Genomic DNA, 19,087 nt, shown 5'->3' with positions numbered 1-19,087 from the left:
TAAGGATCCCCCTGGGCCACATGGAGACTTAGAAACTGCAGGTTAACTCCAGCTGCAGTCTGTTACACTATTTCCCGGCTTCATTTTCGTCTGTTTTTGGCAGTGCAGGGGGCAGTGATGGGAGAGCGTTGGGGGAGCCTTGGGCCCAGGCAGCTTTCGGCACCTCTGCTATTGCCCATTCAAACGGACCTATTTAAAAAAGAAATTTAAATTTATTTACTTTTTGTTTACAACATTCAGTTCCACAGTTCCTTCAAGTTCACATTTTCTACCCCTCCCTCTTCTCCCCTCTCTCCCCCATGGTGACTTGTAATCAATAGATTCTACAAATACCTTCACATTGAACATTAGTCAAGTTGTAAAGAAGGAGTATAACCAATGGACTGAACAATGAGAAAAAAGACGCACAGAAAGGGCAAGGAGTTGGCTTCGGTCTGCAGACGTTCTCTGGATGTGGCTGTCCCTCTCCATCATGAGTATTCTGGAGCTGGCTTCCAGCCTTGTATTGCTGAGAGGAGCCCAGCCTATCAAAGTCAGTCAGCACAAATAAGATGCGGCTGTGATTGTGTACAATGTTCTGGCTCTGCTCCCCTCACTTAGCATCAGTTTATATAAGTGTCTCCAGGTTACAATGAAGTCTGTCTGCTCTTTTTTTTCTTTTCTTTTTGGAGGGTGGAAAGCAGGGCAATTGGGGTTAAGTGACTTGCCCAAGGTCCCATGGCTAGTAAGTGTTAAGCTTCTGAGGGCGAATTTGAACTCAGGTCTTCCTGATTCTAGGGCTGGTGTTCTCTTCACTGCCACCTAACCGCCCCCCCCACCCCCTTTCTCATAGCACTATGGTATCCATTACATTAATATACCACAACTTGTTTAGCCCTTCCCGAGCTGAAGGGCATCCCCTTGATTTCCAATTCTTTGCCACCACAGAAAGCTGGTATAAATATTTTTTGTACGTAGGGGTCCTTTTCCCACTTCGATGATTTCTTTTGGATGCAGCCCTAGAAGTGGTATTGCTAGGTCAAAGGATATGCACTTTCATAGGGCCCTTTGGGCATAGCTCCAGAGTGTGCTCGCTGGATGGCTTCATGGCTGGATCAGCTCACAACTCCGCCAAGAATGCATTAGTGTTCCGGTGTTCCTACATCCTCGCCAGCATTTGTCGTTTTCTTGTTTTGTCATCTTAGCCAATCTGACCGGTAAGATGTGGTACCAAAGACAAACAGACCTTAGCTTAAAGGAAAGGCAAGGAGTTGGGAAAGCCCCACATAATGGAGTCCCCGAAGACCTTGACCCCTGGTTTAGCCTAATCTGCCCAAAGTTTGTGGTGGGGTCTGGCAGGGTCTGAGGTGAATCCTGCTTCTCTGTAGATAGAACCACGGAGACTTGAGGTTGGAGGTCCAGCCTCTCTGGCTCCCGAGGGCTCTGATTTCCCAATCGGAGGAAGCTGAGGTTTTTGAAGGATCGTCTTTCCGCAATGCCCACAAAAGCATGGGCATGATCAGACCAGGCGAGTTTTTGCTGTTTGAATTGGTGTTGGTAAATCCACTGGGCCCAAAATGGCTGGAGTTATCGTGGACCTGGTGCTGGAAGGGAGATGGAGGCATCTAGTCCTCTACAGTCACACAGCCTATAGAGGCTGGACATAGGTCCGGCCAAGAAGCAGTCAGCGGTAGGTGGGGGGCGCTTCTCAGCCAGGTGCCGAGCTAAAATCCTGGACACACAAGGAAAGCAAGAAGCAATCCAAGCCCTCCTGGAGTTCCCATTCTAGTGGGGAAGACCACGGGAGCGGGAAGGGCCCAGCAGTGGGCGCAGTGTGCCATCTGAGCGGAGTCTTGAAGGTTGCTCCAAAAGCCTGGGGGCTGAGGTAAGGGAGAGCGTTCCAGGTGGGGGGTACAGCCAGGGAAAATGCCTGGAGGCTGCAAATGGAGCTTTGGGGACGAGGAGTAGAACACACAGAAGGGAAGGGAAATAAGGTCCATGAAGGATGGAAAGGTAGAAAAGGGTCTGGTGGGGAAAGGCGTTCCAAGCCAGAGGACTTTACATTTGATCTTGGAGGTGATAAAACCCCTCAGGCCGGAGTTCGTCCAGTAGGGAAGGGACCTGGTCATACTTGAGCACTGGCAGGTGAGTGGAGGATGAAGCCGGGAGAGACTAGTGCCAGGCAGACCCAAACTCAGCCCAGCTCCAAGGGCCAGGGCAGAGGGACTGTACCGGGCACTAAGCCTGCAGTGCCCCTCCTTCCGCACCAACCTCCGCATATGGGTGCCCGGAGGTCTTCTCCACTGGGAGGCCGCTCCCTCGCTAGAGGGTCAACATCAATAAGCTCCTTCTAGGGACTCCCTCCACCACCAAGAAAGCCTCAGCTCATGCGCGCCCCCACGTCCACTGCCCAGCGTCTGGGTTTTGGCAGCGCCAAACAGGCTGAGGGGAGGGTCTGGGGCTAAAGGAAGAGGAGCCTCTGGGGGGCGGGACTGGAACTTTGTGAGAGTTGAGGAGGTAGGATCTAGGGGGCTGGAATAGGGGGTGGGGCTGTGACTGAGCGGAGGATGGGGAGCTGGACTGAGGGGGCGAGGCAGGGGTGAAGGAGAGCAAGCATCTAGGGATGCAGGGCTGGGATTTAATGGAGGGAGGGGCGATCTAGGGGGCTGGTCTGAGGGGGCGTGACTGGAGCTGAGAAGGAGGATAGGAGGCAAGGTTGGGTGGGCATCTTGGTGGTGGGAGGGGCTGAGTTGTTGAGGGGAGGGGCCTGAGCTGAGGCGAGAGATCCTTTACTTGCTTTGCGCTCCCGGGACACGAAGGCTCTGGGAGTTCAGGCAGGGCCTGGGCTGGGGGGTAGGCAGGGGTGGTTGGGGGCGTGGCCTAGGGGGAAGAGCTCAGTTGAGCCGCGGAGCTGGTGGGAAAGAGGCTGGGGGTGGTCTACAAGCATGGCTTAAATATCTCCTGGGGCAAGAGAGAACCTGGGGAAGCTGTCTCTGCCCCCCTGAAGCTGACAGTCTAAGGAGGGGGTCCCCACTCCCCTATGCAAGGACGCCCCCAAAGGCACAAAGCAAACACGCAGGGGGCAGCGGCCTTTGGTCCGCGGGGTGAAAGGGAACAGAGCGGGCGGGGCGGGGCATGGGCGGAGCGGGGAGGGAGGCCAGGTGAGGGGGCGGGGTTGGGGGCGGGCCGAGGGAAGGGTGAGAACTGCGCAGGCCCCAGCCCGCCCCCTCGTAGGCTCCACTCTCCCCCGCGTTCCGGACTCTGGAGTGCTGGCTGACTTGCGTCTTGGGCCCAGGTAACGGCCTCGGCCGGGGGACTGTGCTTGCGCGGGAGGGGATCCCCCTCCGCCCGCACCTGGAACCCGGACCGGCTGGGCTGCGGCGCCCTGGGGGGCCCGAGTAGCCCCCTGCACCTCTGTGGGCCCAGCTCCCTTCCCGCTCCTCTGCTTATGGGATGGGGCAATGGTGGGGCTGGTCTCTCTCCCCCCGCCCCCAACACCGCCCCGCTCCCAGTCCCGGAGCGGGAGGGGCGGAAAGATGTTTGATCTCCCTCTTCTTACTTGGGCTCTGGGTGCAAACGTCGTCTTTGTTCGCTAGTTGCTGTGTGGTTCACGGATATGAACAGGCACTTACCAGAGGAAGAATTCCAAACTGTTAATAAATAGCCCAATTAAAAAAAAATGCTCCAGATCACTGATAATTAGAGAAATGCAAATTAAAACCACTCTCCTCTCACCCCCATCAGTTTGGCAAAGTTAACAGAAAAGGAAAACGACAAATGTTGGAGGGGCCTAAGGAAAACAGGCAAACTGATGCGATTGTTTTGGGAGGTCTTGTGAGCTGATCCAGCCATTCTGGAAAGCGGTCTGGAGTTATGCCCCCAAATCGTTGTACTGTGCATGTCCTCTGGGCCTGCAATTCCATGCCCCAGAGAGATAAAAGGAAATATTTACAGAAGCTCTTTTTGTGGCGACAAAGAACTGGAAACTAGGGGCGGCCAGTTGGTGCAGTGAATAGAACACCGACCCTGGAGTCAGGAGGACCGGAGTTCAAATCCGGCCTCAGACACTTAACACAAAAACTAGCCCTGTGACCTTGGGCAAATCACTTAACCCCAATTGCCCTCCAAAAAACTGGAAACTGAGTGAATACCCATCAATTGGGGAATGGCTGAACAAGTTATAGTATATGAATGTGATGGAGTACTATTGTGCTGTAAGAAATGAAATAATGAAGAAAGAATGATAAGAAATTAAGAATTATAAGAAGTAATAACAGATTCCCAAAGAAACCAGAAAAGACTCGAATAAACTGATGTAGAGTGAAGTGAGCAGAGTCAGGAGAACAATTTATACATTAGTGACATTATTGTAAAGACAAATCTTTGAAAATTTGTGCAGGGACCAATCACAACCCTATCCTCCTGACAGAGACATGAGAAAGTACTGCACAGTATGAGACTTTTTGGGGGACATGGCCAACGGAGGAAGTTGGTTTGCTTAAGTATACATGTACTGGGATTTTTTTTTCTTTCTCTTAATGAGGGAATGACAAGAAGGGAAATGTTCATGGATTGAAACCTTTTTTTTTTAAATGGAAACCCTCCAACAAATTCCACCTCTGACACTGCCTGTGTGACCTTGGACAACTCACATAACCTTTCCAGCCTCAGTTCCTCCTCTGCGAAATGAGGGTGCTGGATCATATCTGTCTGAACTACTTTCCACTCTAGATCTGTGATGCTTATGCTGGGGTGTTTTATTCCACTTTCTTGTTACCCCTTCCCAGTGCCATTCTTATGGGGTGATGAATAATGGTAATGATGACTACAACAGCCACCAACATTTCTGTAGCCCTTTAAGGTTTTCTGAGCATTGCCCGTGCATTCTGTCATTTGAGTCTCACTGCTTTTCTGGGTCAGTCAGCAATCACTTATTAAGTACATATTGTACTCCAGGCCATCTGGTACAAAGAAAGGCAAAATAAGGTCTGGGCTCCTAAGGAGAGACAACATGCAAGCAGCTATGGACATGCAAGGTCTTTTCAGAGCAGATAGAAGGCAGTCTCAGATGGACAGTAGTGTGGATGGGTGGTAGCTGGAAAGACTTCCTCCAGGAAGAAGGATTGACCAAGCACTTGGAAGCCAGGAGGCAGAGGTGAGGAGGGATTACACTGCAGGCCTGAGGGAGAGCCAGTGATGAAAAGGCAGGGAATTGTGGGCATCCTGTGCAGAGGGACAGGGTCTGGGACAGTTGGGACTGGCTTCTGTGAAGAACCGCCAAGAGGCCAGTCACTGGATTGTCCAGTAGAGGAAGGGAATGAAGTACCAGAAGACTGGAAAGGTAGAAAGGGGCCAGTTTGTGAAGGGTTTTAAGAGGCAAACTGGGCATTAATCCTGGAGGTATGAGGGAGCCCCTGGGTTTTTTTTTTTTTTGAGGGCATTTGGGGTTAAGTAACTTGCCCAAGGTTACAGGCTAGTTTTTTTGTGAGGGTTAAGTGTCTGAGGCTGGAACTGAACTCAGGTCTGGGGCTGCGCTTTACTCACTGTGCCACCTAGCTGCCCCCTTCCCTGGGTTTTTTTTTTTTTATCAGGGGTATGGCATGGTCAGGTCTGCAGGTTAGGAAGGTCATTTTGGCCCCTAACATTTTACAATCCATTGAGCCTTTTTTTCTTGATAGGTCTCCAAATTTTCCTAGGCTATTTTAGTAGGTCTACTTCTAGTGGCTTCAACTGTGGCTTTTTGTTTTCCACAAAGGCATGTGTGCTGACCAAGGGGCTTTTGAACAAGGAACTGATTCTCTTCCCTTATGTTGCAGACCAGCCATGACAGTCCCTTGCCTTTTCTCATGGCATCCTGTTTGGCGTTTGGGGGTCTTTATGAGATGGTGGGTGAATGGCCACAAGCGAACGCTGGTGGGAATGACTGGACCTCCAACCCTGTTGGTGATGAAGGTGAAGAAATGCTCTAGAGCCTGCAGCTTTGTTAGAGATTTCTGCATGACCCCGACTGGTGCCCAGGAGGTGATGCTCACCTGTGATCGGTATCCAGTGCGGAGGTTGCCTTTTGCTGAGGTGTCTGAAGAGGACTTAGCATTCTTTGAACGAATTCTCCCTGGAAGAGTCAGCACAGATCCTCATGAACTAGGGCTTGTGAATGTGGACTGGCTCAAAATGGTCCGAGGTCAGTATCATGGGGTCATTTGTTAATATCCAGTGGGCTCTACCTGTGCTTGGCAGCCTGGGAAAAGCCTTCAGATGATACACTTACACTTTACACCCTAGGGAAACAGAACAGGATACATTGTTTCCTTTTAAAGTTTTTTTTTGGTTCTGTTTTGACAGCCTGGCAAAAAGCCATTTAGTTGGCAGTGGGAATTCTGGGAAGCAGATGAGGGGCAGCTAGGGGGTACCATAGTGCACAGAGTCAGGATGATTCCTCTTTCTGAAATTAAAATCGGGCCTCAAACACCTTACTAGTTGTGTGACCCTGGGCAAGTCACTTAACTCTTTCTGTCTCAGTTTCCTCATCTGTCACATGAGTTGTAGAAGGAAATGGCAAACCAGTCCAGTATCTTTGCCAAGAAAACCCCAAATGGGATAGCAGACATTTGTACACGACTGAAATGACTGAACAACTACAGCAGTTTTGTTGCACGTGTGCTTTTAAACAGAGGATGCTTTGGCAAAATATTAATTGGTGGGGCTGGCACTGATCAATCTCTGTTGATTGTTTGGTTGATAGTATATTTTTTTCTTTTTAATTAATTTTTAGTTTTCAAAATTCACTTCCATAAGCTTTTGAGTTCCAAATTTTCTCCCTCTTCCCCCCCCTCCCACCTCACCAAGATGGTGTGCAATCTGATATAGACTATACATACACATTCATATTAAGCATCTTTCCACATTGAGTCATGTTGTAAAGAAAAATTAGAATCAAAGGGAAAAACCATGAGAAAGAAGAAACACACAAAAAAGAGAAAACAGTATGCTTTGATTGGCACCCAGACTCCATAGTTCTTTCTCTAGATGTGGACACCATTTTCCATGGTTAGTCTTTTGGAATTGCCTTAGATCCTCACATTACTGAGAAAGAAGGACTAAGTCTATTAAAGTTGGTCATCGCACAATATTTCTATTACTGTGTACAGTGTTCTCCTGGTTCTGCTCACTTCACTCAGCATCAGTTCATATAAGTCCTTCCAAGTTTTTCAGAAGCCCACCTGCTCATCATTTCTTATGGAACAATGTATTCTATTACATTCATATACCACAGCTTGTTCAGCTGTTCCCCAACTGATGGCCATCCCCTCAATTTCCAATTCTTTGCCACCACAAAAAGAGTTGCTATTATAATATATAATATATAATCATTTTATTTTTATGTTATTGTATTTATATATCATATATGATATATAATTATAAATTATAACATATACAATTATAATACATATAATATGATGTAAATATATAAATATTTTTGAACATGTGGGTCCTTTTCCATTTTTTCTGATCTCTTTGGGATATAGACCTAGTAGTGGTATTGGGCATAGTTTCAAATTTCTCTCCAAATTGGTTGAATCAGTTCATAACTCCACCAACAATGCATCAGTGTTCTAATTTCCCCCCATCTTTTCCAACATTTATCATTTTCCTGTTTTGTCATATTAGCCAATTTGATAGGTGTGTTGTGGTATCTCAAAGTCACTTTAATTTTCATTTCTCTGATCTGTAGTGATTTAGAACATTTTTTCATATGAATATAGATAGCATATTCAAACTGCTTCTTTGACCATTTATCAATTGGGGAATGTCTTGTACTCTTAAATTTGATTCAATTCTTTATCTATTTTAGAAATGAGGCCTTTATCAGATACTGGCTGCAAAAATTGTTTCCCAGCTTTCTGCTTTCCTTCTAATCTTGGTTTCATTAGCTTTGTTTGTACAAACCCTTTTTAATTTAATGTAATCAAAATTATTCATTTTGCATTTCATGATGTTCTACATCTCTTGTTTGGTCATAAATTCTTCTGTTCTCCATAGATCTCACAGGTAAAATATTCCGTGCTCTCCTGATTTGCTTATAGTATTACATTTTATATCTAAATCTTGTATCCATTTTGACTTTATCTTTGTATACGGTGTAAAATGTTGATCTGTGCCTAATTTCTGCCATACTGTTTTCCAGAAGTTTTTGTTAAATAGTGAGTTCTTATACTAGAAGCTGGAGTCTTTGAGTTTATCAAAGGGTAGATTACTATAGTGATTGCCTACTGTGTCTGGTAAAGCTAATCTATTCCACTGATCTGCCACTTTTTTTCTTAACCACTGCCAAGTGGTTTTGATGATTGCTGCTTTGTAATACAATTTAAGATCTGGTATGGCTAGGCCACCTTCCTTTGCATTTCTTTTCATTAATTCCTTTGATATACTGAATATTTTGTTCTTCCAGATGAATTTTGTTATTATGTTTTCTAGCTCTATAAAATAATTTTTTGGTAGTTTGATTCATATGGCACTGAATAAGTAAATTAATTTAGGTAGAATTGTCATTTTTATTATATTAGCATGACTTACACTAGAACAACTGATATTTTTCCAATTATTTAGATCTGACTTAATTTGTGTGAAAAGCATTTTATAATTGTGTTCACATGGCTCCTGGGTTTGTCTTGGCAGGTAGACTCCCAAATATATATATATTTAACTTTTTTTTAAAAAATCAAATGCTTTATTAACTTCTGGTTTATATCATTCATTTCCACCAGATTTTGAGTTACAAATTCTCTCCCCATTTTTCCCCTTCCCACCACCCCAAAATAGCCATCCCATTGGATATCCCCTCCTCCAGTCGGCTCTCTCCCATATCTTCTCCCATACCTGCTTCGACTTTCCAGTAGGGCACGGTGGATCCCTATGCCCCAGTGCCTGTATATCTTACTTCCCAGTTACATGTAAAAATAATATTAATAATAGTATATATATATATATATATATATATATATATGTATGTATTTAAAAATTTGATTTTAAAACTTTGAATTCCAGATTCATTCCCTTCCTCCCTTGTCACCCTTACTGGGAAGATAAGCAGTTCAGTATAGGTTATACATGTGTAGCTATGCACAACATTTCCATAGTGGATATATTGTAAAAGACTGACTATATTTCCTTCCCTCCTATTCCACCTCCCACTTGTTCTGTTCTCTACTTTTATCCTGTCCCTTTTCAAAAGTGAGTGCTTCCAACTTCCTTCCCCCCCAGCCTGCCCTCCTTTCCATCATCCCTCCTCTCATCCCCTTTCCCCCTACTCTCCTATAGTGTGAGATACCCTATTTAATGTGTATGTCATTCCCTTCCTAAGCCAAATTCAATGAGAATAAGGTTGACCCATTCCCTTTTGCCTTCCTGTTCTTCCCCTCCATTGTAACCATTTTCCCTTGCCTCTTCTATATGAGATAGTTTACCCCATTCTGTCTCTCCCAATCTCATCTCATCATATTCCTTTCATACCTCTTAATTTCACCTTTTTAATATCATCCCTTCCTATTAAATTGGTCCTGTGCCCTCTATCTATGTATACCTGTAAAAATAAATACACACATTCACATATGTATACATACGCCCATATACCCTCCTATATAGATAGACATATATGTATATAAAAAATATATATGTATATATATTTCTATTCCCTTCAACTATTCTCATAGTGAGTGTAGCAGCAAGCACCCCAGCGTTGCCAGGGTGGCTGCCAACACAGGTTCTTAGATCTGCTTTTCTAAAGGAAAGCAACTCTTAACAATCTTGCTTTAATCAAACATATCATTTACCTAGTCCAGGGGAAAAAGGGCAGCACCCCGAACTTCAGAGTATACAGACAGAAACATTACAAGCAGACAGGCCTCCAACTTTCCAACCATTACATCCATACCCAATCACAGTTACCAGAGAGGGAAGCATCAACATCTGGGTTTTCAAAGCTGGGGGGCTCTCAACGGCTGCCCAGAGTCTCATCTGGTCAAATCACACAACACTTCTCAAAGTGAGCCCCCAAAGCAAAGCTTCATGTCAAGGATTATATAGCCTTCTCCTAGCTCAGAGAATGTAACAACCCTCTTGACCCACTGCCCAATCACAAAGTTATCTCCTGAAAAACAAGTCTCCCACCACAGGCTCCAGGTGCACTTAAGTCCAACGGGGCATGGAAGATCTTTAAATCCCATAACCCTTACACTGAGAAAAGTTCCATCAGTTACAATGATCATTTTTCCATGTAGGAATGTAAATAGTTCAACTTTGATAAATTCCTTGTGATTTCTTTTCCCTGTTTACCTTCTCATGCTTTTCTTGCTTCTTGTATCTGAATGTCAAATTTTCTATTCAACTCTGTTTTTTTCATCAAGAATGCTTGAAAGTCCTCTATTCCACTGAATGACCATATTTTCCCCTGAAATATGATACTCAGTTTTTCTGGGTAGGTGATTCTTGGTTTTAATCCCAGCTCCTTTGACCTCTGGAATATCATATTCCAAGCCCTTTGATCCCTCAGTGTAGAAGCTGCCAGATCCTGTATTATCCTGATTATATTTCCACAATATTCAAATTGTTTCTTCCTGGCTGCTTGTAATATTTTCTCCTTGATCTGGGCATTTTGGAACCTGGCTATAATATTCCTAGGAGTTTTCTTTTTGGGATTTTTTTCAGGGGGTGATAGGTGCATTCTTTCAACCTCTATTTTGCCCTCTGGTTCTAAAACATCAGGGCAATTTTCCTTGAGAATTTCTTGAAGGATGATTTCTAGGTTCTTTTTTTTGATCATGGCTTTCAGGTAGTCCAGTAATTTTTAAATTATCTCTCCTGGATCTATTTTCCAGGTCAGTGGTTTTTCCCATGAGATATCTCACATTGCCTTCTATTTTTTCATTTGTTTGGATCTGTTTAATTGTATCTTGATTTCTCATAAAGTCACTAGCTTCCATTTGCTCCAATCTAATTCTGAAGGAATGATTCTCTTCAGTGAGCTTTTGAGATTCTTTTTCCATCTTGCAAAATTGGCTTTTTAAGGCATTCTTCTCCTTGTTGTCTTTTTGAGCCTCTTTTGCCATTTGAGTTAGTCTATTTTTTAAAGTGTTATTTTCTTCAGTCAGGTTGTTGACTCTCATTTCATAATTTTCTTGCATCATTCTCATTTCTCTTCCCAATTTTTCCTCCACTTCTCTTGCTTGCTTTTCAAAATCCTTCTTAAGGTCCTCTATGGCCTGTAGAAGCTTTTGGTGCAGGAGTTCTGACTTCACTTTCTTCCTCCTGTTCCATGCTTTGATCCTTTTCGTCCCCAAAATAGGAGTGTAAAGTTGGGTTGCTCTATTTGTTTTGCTTCCTTTGCCTGCTCACGTTGCCATTCAATTACTTGACTTTTGGGCTTTTTGCCACAGTAGGACTCTGCCACCAGACAGGGGAGCTTCGTCCCAAATACTAGGGTTTTCTCAACTGCTGAAGGTATTAGTTGGGTGCCCTTTCTGAAGCCTCCACATGCTCTGGCAAGCTGGTTGCACACCCCTGGACCTCCACCCTAGACCTCAATCCAGGTCCAAGCAGGTTAAAGCAAGAGCGATTACCCCTCAAACTGGTTGGTTGGTCCCCCTGCAGTGTACAGGTCAGGAGCTGAAGCAGCCATGTGGCTGCAGCTGCACATCAGTGGCACCTCAGCTGCTTCTCCCCCCAGGGGCAAAAGCCAATGCACTCCCAACTCCTGGAGCCCAAAGTCCACATTGCACTGATCTCTCACTTTGTCCTTAGCATCTATGCGTTGATAATTCTGGAAACCACCATAGCTGCTGGTGATCTGAATTCCCTTCAGCGACCAGCTGCCCTGGGGCTAAGACTTCCAGCTTGAGTGGGGCTGGGGTTGGCTCCCAGAGCGCTGAGCTGGCTGCTTGCTGCCAGCCTGCTGGGCTGTCCTCAGGACAGGAGTTTCGCTTCTCTGTGTCATTTTGTGGGTTCTGTAGCTCCAAAGTTTGTTCAGAGTCACCTTTTACATGAATTGGAGGAGGTGGAAGCCAGAGCCCTGCGGAAGTCCTGTTTCTAGTCTGCCATCTTGACTCCGCCCCCTGACTCCCAAATATTTTATATTGTCTACTGTTACTTTAAATGGAATTTCTCTTTCTATCTCTTGTTGTTGGACTTTGTTAGTAATATATAGAAATGCCAATGATTTATTTGGGTTTATTTTATATCCTGCAACTTTGCTAAAGTTGTTTATTATTTCAAGTAGTTTTTTAATTGATTCTCTAGGATTCTCTAAGTGTATCATCATATCTTCCGCAAAGAGGGATAGCTTTCTTTCTTTTTTGCCTGTTCTAATTCCTTCAGTGGTTGTTAGTATACTTGATAGAATCAAAGATGTTTAAATGACCAGCCTCAAAAGGGAGTCATGCATGATGTGACTTCAGCTTGGAAGGCAGGCCCTGTGGTACTTACCACATTTTTTGATTACTTGGATTGAGGTGTTGATGGCATCCAGATTGGATTTAGAGATGGACATCTGCAGGGGTGGGTTGTAGATGGGGGAATAGATAGTGCCCTTGATGACTGACAGGATCCAGACTAGAGACAAGCTAGAACACTGGGAGAGATATCATGAGCTGAACTTTTATTGCTATCAGTGTAAACTTTCACATTTGGATTTAAAAAATTGACTTCTCAAGTACAACATTAGGGAAAATTGGATAGAGAGCAGTTTGGAAAGGATCTGGGGGTTTTAGTGAACTGGAAGTATAATATTACATGGTTAAGTGGGAAAATAGTGTTGGATAAGGTCCAAAGACCTGGGTTTGAATCAAGCATTGCTACTTATTGTTGCCGTGACTTTTGGCAAGTGAATCAACCTTTCTGGGCTCACTTCCTCATCTGTAAAATGAAGGAATTCAACTGAATGATCTCCCCATTTTCTTCAATTTCTTAAAGCCTCATAGAAATGTTGGCTGTCATTATTCTATGGAGTGCTTAGAGGGCTTCTTTGTGGGGACTGGAAGAAGCTCTTATATGGATGTTCAAATTGTTTTTTCAGTCATTTCTGACTCTTTGTGACCTCATTTGGTGTTTTCTTGGCAGAGATACTAGAGTAGTTTGCCAATTCCTTCTCCAGCTCATTTGATAGATGAGAAAACAGAGACAACCAGGGTTAAGTGACTTGCTCAGGGTAACACAGCTAGGAAATGTCTGAGGTCAGATTTGAATTCAGGTCTTCTGACTCCAGGCTTGTCATTCTATCTACTGGGCCACCTAGCTTCCTCCTATGTGTTTAAATATACATGCTAATTTGAACTGCAAACCGAAAGTCAGCAGACATTTCTCAGCTAGGCAAGGCATCTTCCAATTACAGAGCACATAGGTAACTGATATGTGGGTGTTTGTATGAATGCAACCGGTAGAGTCTGTGGGTATTTTTAAAGGTAAAGTATTTCTGGGAAGAAAGCTTCTATTGAAAAGAAAGTAAGTTTCTAGAGGCCTTTTAGTCATTTGTTTTGAATCTAAATTATAGCTGAATAGTTTCAAAAAATGGTTTACTTGATGCTTGGAGATTTCACATGAAAAGGACAGCTACTAGTGCTAAATAGAAAAAAATCCCATTCTCTGTTCTGGAATCTCTTTCTCTCTGTCCTCCCCCTCAGTGGATTTGTCTTTGGGAAGGAAGCAAAGGAAGTCTGGAGCTAGAGCAGCTAGATTCTGTTTTCCAAGGGGCGTGCGTGCGTGCGTGCGTGCGTGTGTGCGTGTGTGCGTGTGTGTGTGTGTGTGTGTGTGTGTGTGTGTGTGTGTGTGTGTGTTGGGGGAGGAGTGAATTTGGAAGGTATTGGGTCTACTCCCTGGGACTTGGTTTCTTGGGGATATAAGAGAATATGTGTAAAGTGCTTTGCAAACCATAAAGTATGATAGAAATATTAATTATTATTGTTCTTGCCCTTTATAATAGTTACTGTGTAAAAGAATTATACCTGTCAGTATCTGCCTGAGTGGTTTCTGTTCGACCCCTTGTCCCCCCATGAATCACCTTCACCATTCTTCCCCAGCTTTCAAGTGTGTGTACTCCTTTATCCTTCTGACCCTCTACCCCAGTATCTGTCGTTCTGTAGTGACAGAGAATCTGGGATCATCCTCCTGCTCTTGTCTATTTCTTTGTAAAATATTACCTACAGAGACCTCTTTCTTCTACTTGGAGGGGAGACTCAGGGTTTCCTGGAGGGTTCAAGAGATTTGAAATGGATAGTAGAAGAAATGCCGGTCCTGGGGTCCTGAGCTGGCCCTGGAGGGAGGCTCATCTGTATGTCACTCTTTCTCTCTGGGCCTCTCTTTCCTTATCTGGACAAGGAAGGTGAGCCTACTTTCCTTACCTGCTTCTAGGGTTATTCAACCACTTCTTCAATCAACAAGCATTTACTCTGTGCCAGGCCTTGGGCCAAGTGCTTGGGATAGAAAGGACAGGCCAAGAGTTCCTGTCCTCAAGGAACTTTCTATTTTTTTCATTTTTTTAAAAGTTTAAAAATAATTTTATTTGTTTTAATCAACAGAGATCCTCCTTCTCACCCTCCCTTTAAATTGAGAACACAAGAAAACTGGATTAGCAAGCACCCTAGCACACCCAGGATAGTCTGCTAGCACAGATTCTTTGATCTGCTTTTAAAGAAAAGACTGCTCAAAAAAGGGTTAATAGTCCTACTTTTAATTACATTCACTAGTTCAGGGGAAAGGTCAGAAACATGAACTTGTAGAAAATACAAGCAGAGAATTAAGCACAAAGATCAACAGACAGGGCTCCAGCTGTCTGAGTAAAGCAATGTTGCTATACACTTTACATACATCACTGGATCAAGGGAGCACAAATAGACACCTAAGCAGTTGGGGGTGGGGTGGGGCTGAAAATATGGCTAATCAGAGTCTCGCCTAAGGAATCAAACCCAAAGCAAAATGCCAACCTCCCAGAATATATAACAATACAGCAGCCGATTGACTTAAAGCAAGAAGGCAGGAAACCTACTTGACTTAGCACAGCTATGAATTATCAGGGTTCAAAGGAAATTAATCCTTCAGATGTTTGTAATTTAATTTGAGCCTGGGAAACTGAACTCCAAAAAGAAAAACAACAAAAATCCCACATTCCTTGTACTTACAAAACTCAAACCTATTACAAGTGTGTGTCATCAATTCAAACAAATGTCTGCCTTGGCTTCCATGGGCACCATGTCCTAAAAAAATATTTGTCCCCTTCTGCACTCTGAGTCCTTCCCCTGGCTATCAGGAGATAGAATCATGTTTCCTCATTAGTCCTCTGGGATCCTGGTTGGTCATTATGTTGATAGAAGTTCAGCACAATAGTATTCCATACCATAACTTGTTTAGCCATTCCCAAGTTTCTAGGCACTCCCTCAGATTCCCATCCTTTGCCACCACAAAAAGAGCTATAAATATTTTTGGACATCCTTAGAGTTTGTTTTGCTTGGGACTATCCTTTCTTTTAACTTACTCTCCTTCTAACTTCCCTCACCCTTTCCCTTCTATTTTTTCTGTTGAATAAAATACATTGTTTTTGTTCAGTTACATTCAACTCTTTGTGACTCCATTTGGAGGTTTTCTTGGCAAAGATGCTGGAGTGGTTTGCCATTTTCTTCTCCAGCTCATTTTACACACAAGGAACTGAGACACACAGGATTAAGTGACTTAGCCAGGGTCACCCAGCTAGTAAGTATCTGAGGCCAGATTTAAATTCAGGAAGATGAGTCTTCCTGACTAGCTCAGCACTCTATCCACTGCACCACCTAGGTGCCCTTCACTGAAATGTGTTACTCTCTGTCTGTCTGTCTGTCTGTCTGTCTCTCTTCTTCCTTCTTTTGACCAGTTCATCTGAGAGTGAGGTTCAAGTGTTAGCTGCCCCTCCCCTAGCCTCCTCCTTGTTTGTATGTGAGATCATTTCCCCTAACCTTCCCCACTACTCCTGATCTCCCCCCACTCACTATATTCCTCTTTCCATCCTTTTCTTAAGAACCACTCTCAGACCTTGTCTCATTGAACTCTTTCTGTGAACCCTGATGGTGATAGGTTTCAGAGGGGGATGCATGAATCATATTCCCTTTCCCTGTCTATCCCTGTCTCTCTGTCTCTGTCTCTCCTTTTGCTGAGCTGGGCTGGACAAAGGACTCACAGTGACTTTTCCTGGAATTCACCATCAAGAGAGATCTGTGCATTTTCTAGTTCTGTTTGGAAGAGTCTGTGGATAGAACTTCTATCCACATTCAATATCCATTCCCTCCTACCACACGATCATCTTGGCTCTACCACCAGGAACTTACATCCTAATGAGTGAAGCCCACGTATTTAGAATACAAAAAATGTACCAATGTTGATGGCAGGTGGTATGGGAGGGGAAGGCTCTATCAGCCAGGGAGCTTGGAAAGGCCTTTGGCAGAAGGACACATCTGAGCTGAGACTTGAAGGAAGCCATAGACTCAGGTGATGGGTGAGGAAGGTGGTCTATGACCTATCATGCATTATCTCTGTGAGGGAGCCTGCTTCTCTCTGAATCACGACTTTTACCCTGCTGTTGAGTCTTATGTTTATTGGTCCCACATTAGCTTGTGGTTTAATTTGTGTAATTCATTCTGGAATTGGAAGCTTCTTTTGCATTTGGCACAGTTTGATTCTTGCAGTCCTTCATAAGGTAGAGACGGATGGATTTAAGAGTTTTGCGGGGCCTCCTCCTCCATGGTCAAAACAATGTTTGCAGGGGTGGCCAGGTGGCTCAGGCTGTAAGAGCACCGGCTCCAGTGTTGGGATGACCTGGGGATCAAATCTGGGCTCGGATACTTAGCACCACACCCAGAAATAACTGGCCGTGTAACCTTGAGCAAGTCACTTAACCCTGATTGCTTTAAAAAAAAAATGTGTATATATATATATATATATATATATATATATATAAATAAAAAAAACAATGTTTGCTATGTTCTGGCACTGAGGGCTTTTCTGGTATGACTTTTTTTTTTGGAGGGGGGAAGGCAGGGCAATTGGGATTAAGTGGCTTGCCCCAGGTCACACGCTAGTAAGTGTTAAGTGTGTGAGGCAGGACTTGAACTTATGTCCTCCTGACTCCAGGGCCAGTGCTCTATTCACTGTGCCACCTAGCCACCCCTCTGGTATGACTTTTAATTGCTGCATAATGGCATATAGTAATTTATTTTGTTTCAATTAGGCCCTTCCTTGTTATTAGGATTGTTTAGAGACCCTAAGCTTATAGTCTTTCTTCTCAAAGTGAATTTTGATAAAAAAAAAATCACAAGAAACTTGAATGAGCATCATTAGCAGGCTGACATCATTTTCCTCACACATAGGTCAGTCTGTGCACAGAGCCTGAGTTCCCTGCTCCAGAACAGCCCCCTGTTGTGTGGAGTGTAAGTTACAAATACCCTAAGGAGCATTTCAAGCCCTCCCCAAAGTGATGGGGGCTGCTGTCAGGCCCCCCCACCTCACACTTTCCATCACACTTTTTGGGTCGAGTTACACAAAATAATAAGTTCCCCTCCCCCCCCAGATTAGATGCATCATCTCCCACCTCTGTGTATTTACCCAGACCGTTCCCCATATCTGGGACATATACCCTCTTCAATGACACCTGTTAAAATTCTTCTTTTCCTTCAAGGCTCACTCAGCTTAGGTGCCACTTTCTCCATGAAGTCTCCCCTGATTGCTCCCACCTGAAAGTGTTTTCTCTCTCAAGTGTTCCTAGGGCAGAGGTGTCAAGCACATTCCCCAGGCTTCATGCAGTCCACAACACTCCAAGGTCCAGCTGGAATCATATTAAAATCTCACTGGGAAATATTTAACAAAATTAATAATAATACAGTAAAACAGATAATATTAAATTTCTGCTTTCCTGGGTCAGTATGCCCTCACAGGGATTCTGTGGTATGTTTCTGTTAGGGTTTGACTCCATTGTCCCAGAGCACTTTTGCTCTGGCACCTGCCACATACCTCATATTATACTGAACTCTTTACAGATCACCCATCTTCCCGTATGCTCCCCAAGTCTGGAGGGCATATTTTAAAAAATTTTTGTCTCCCCAGAACCTTGTATCTATTAGGACTTTTAAAGAAATGTGTGCTGAATTTTAACCAGACTTCTAAGAAGGGGCCTTCGAGATGATCTAAAGGAGACCAACAGATGAGACTCTCTAGATGAGCCCGGAAGAGGGAGGGAGGTGACGTGGCAATGGCGGATCCAGGGCTACAGCCTAGCGAATTTGGAGGCAGCATCTTTCTTGAGAAAGACTCAGTTTAGGGAGCACGCAGAGGGATCAATATCTCTTGTTGAATCAGTGATCAACTGATCATTCAACCAACAGGCAAGAAAGTTCACTTAGTGACTCTGGTGACCTGATGCTCTTAGAAGAATTGTCATTTGGTCCTTTGATTAAGGCCTCTTTAAATTCAATCTGGTGCAGGAGACAAATTTCCCAGGACGTAGTTAGATTTGCCTTGACAAAATATTTGAGATTATGTGGGTTCTCCTCTCCAGTCCTTTTTCCATTTAGCTTTACATAGATATAGGATTATTGTTTTAAAAAAATTAATAAACCAAAATTTCTCATATTTTCCCAGACTTCTGTAATTATTCCTGCCTTTTTACCTTATTGATACCTTATATATGATCTTCATTTCTGAATACATTGCTTCCCTTCCCAGAAAGCCATCCCTTGGGATAAAGATGAAAAAAAGTAAACAACACATCAAATTTAACAACCTATACAGTATTCTATGCCATAGTCCTGCACCCTTGTAAAGAGGGAAAGGAGATACATTTTCTCAATTCTCTGGTCCAGACATGGTCATTATTATGTTCTTCCTCCCTCCCTTCCTTTCCCTTCCTTCCTTCTCTCCCTCTCTCACTCTCTTTTTTCCTCCTTTTCCTCTTTCAGTTCTTCCTTCCCTCCCTTTTTCTCTTCTTTCCCTCTCTTCTTCTTTTTCCTTCCATTCCTCTTTCCCTCCTCTCCTTCCTTTCTCCCTCCCTTCTTCCCTCCTTCCTTCCTTCCTTCCTTCCTTCCTTCCTTCCTTCCTTCCTTCC

At 44.0% G+C, this 19,087-nt stretch overlaps 1 protein-coding gene across 4 annotated transcripts in view; it reads left to right on the top strand.

Annotated features, from left to right (window-relative positions):
* Positions 1-3,169: 3,169 nt before the first annotated feature.
* D2HGDH (D-2-hydroxyglutarate dehydrogenase) overlaps positions 3,170-19,087 on the top strand; it is a 39,528-nt gene continuing 23,610 nt past the window's right edge. For 2 of the 4 annotated variants that reach the window (XM_069083344.1, XM_069083343.1), the window contains exon 1: positions 3,170-3,274. Coding sequence is in view for 2 of the 4 variants with exons in the window: in XM_069083341.1 (XP_068939442.1) it covers positions 5,064-5,134; positions 5,796-6,160 (436 nt within the window). In the remaining 2 variants the exon portion in view is untranslated. Of the gene's footprint in view, positions 5,135-5,795; positions 6,161-19,087 lie in introns of all 4 variants that reach the window. The other 2 variants (XM_069083342.1, XM_069083341.1) reach the window with 2 other exon arrangements.

This window comes from Petaurus breviceps, unplaced genomic scaffold, assembly GCF_028583685.1.
Source record: "Petaurus breviceps papuanus isolate PSGF00001 unplaced genomic scaffold, PetGlider_PUasm1.0 173, whole genome shotgun sequence".
Taxonomy (NCBI): Eukaryota; Metazoa; Chordata; class Mammalia; order Diprotodontia; family Petauridae; genus Petaurus; species Petaurus breviceps.
This window is presented reverse-complemented; position numbering and strand designations above follow the sequence as displayed.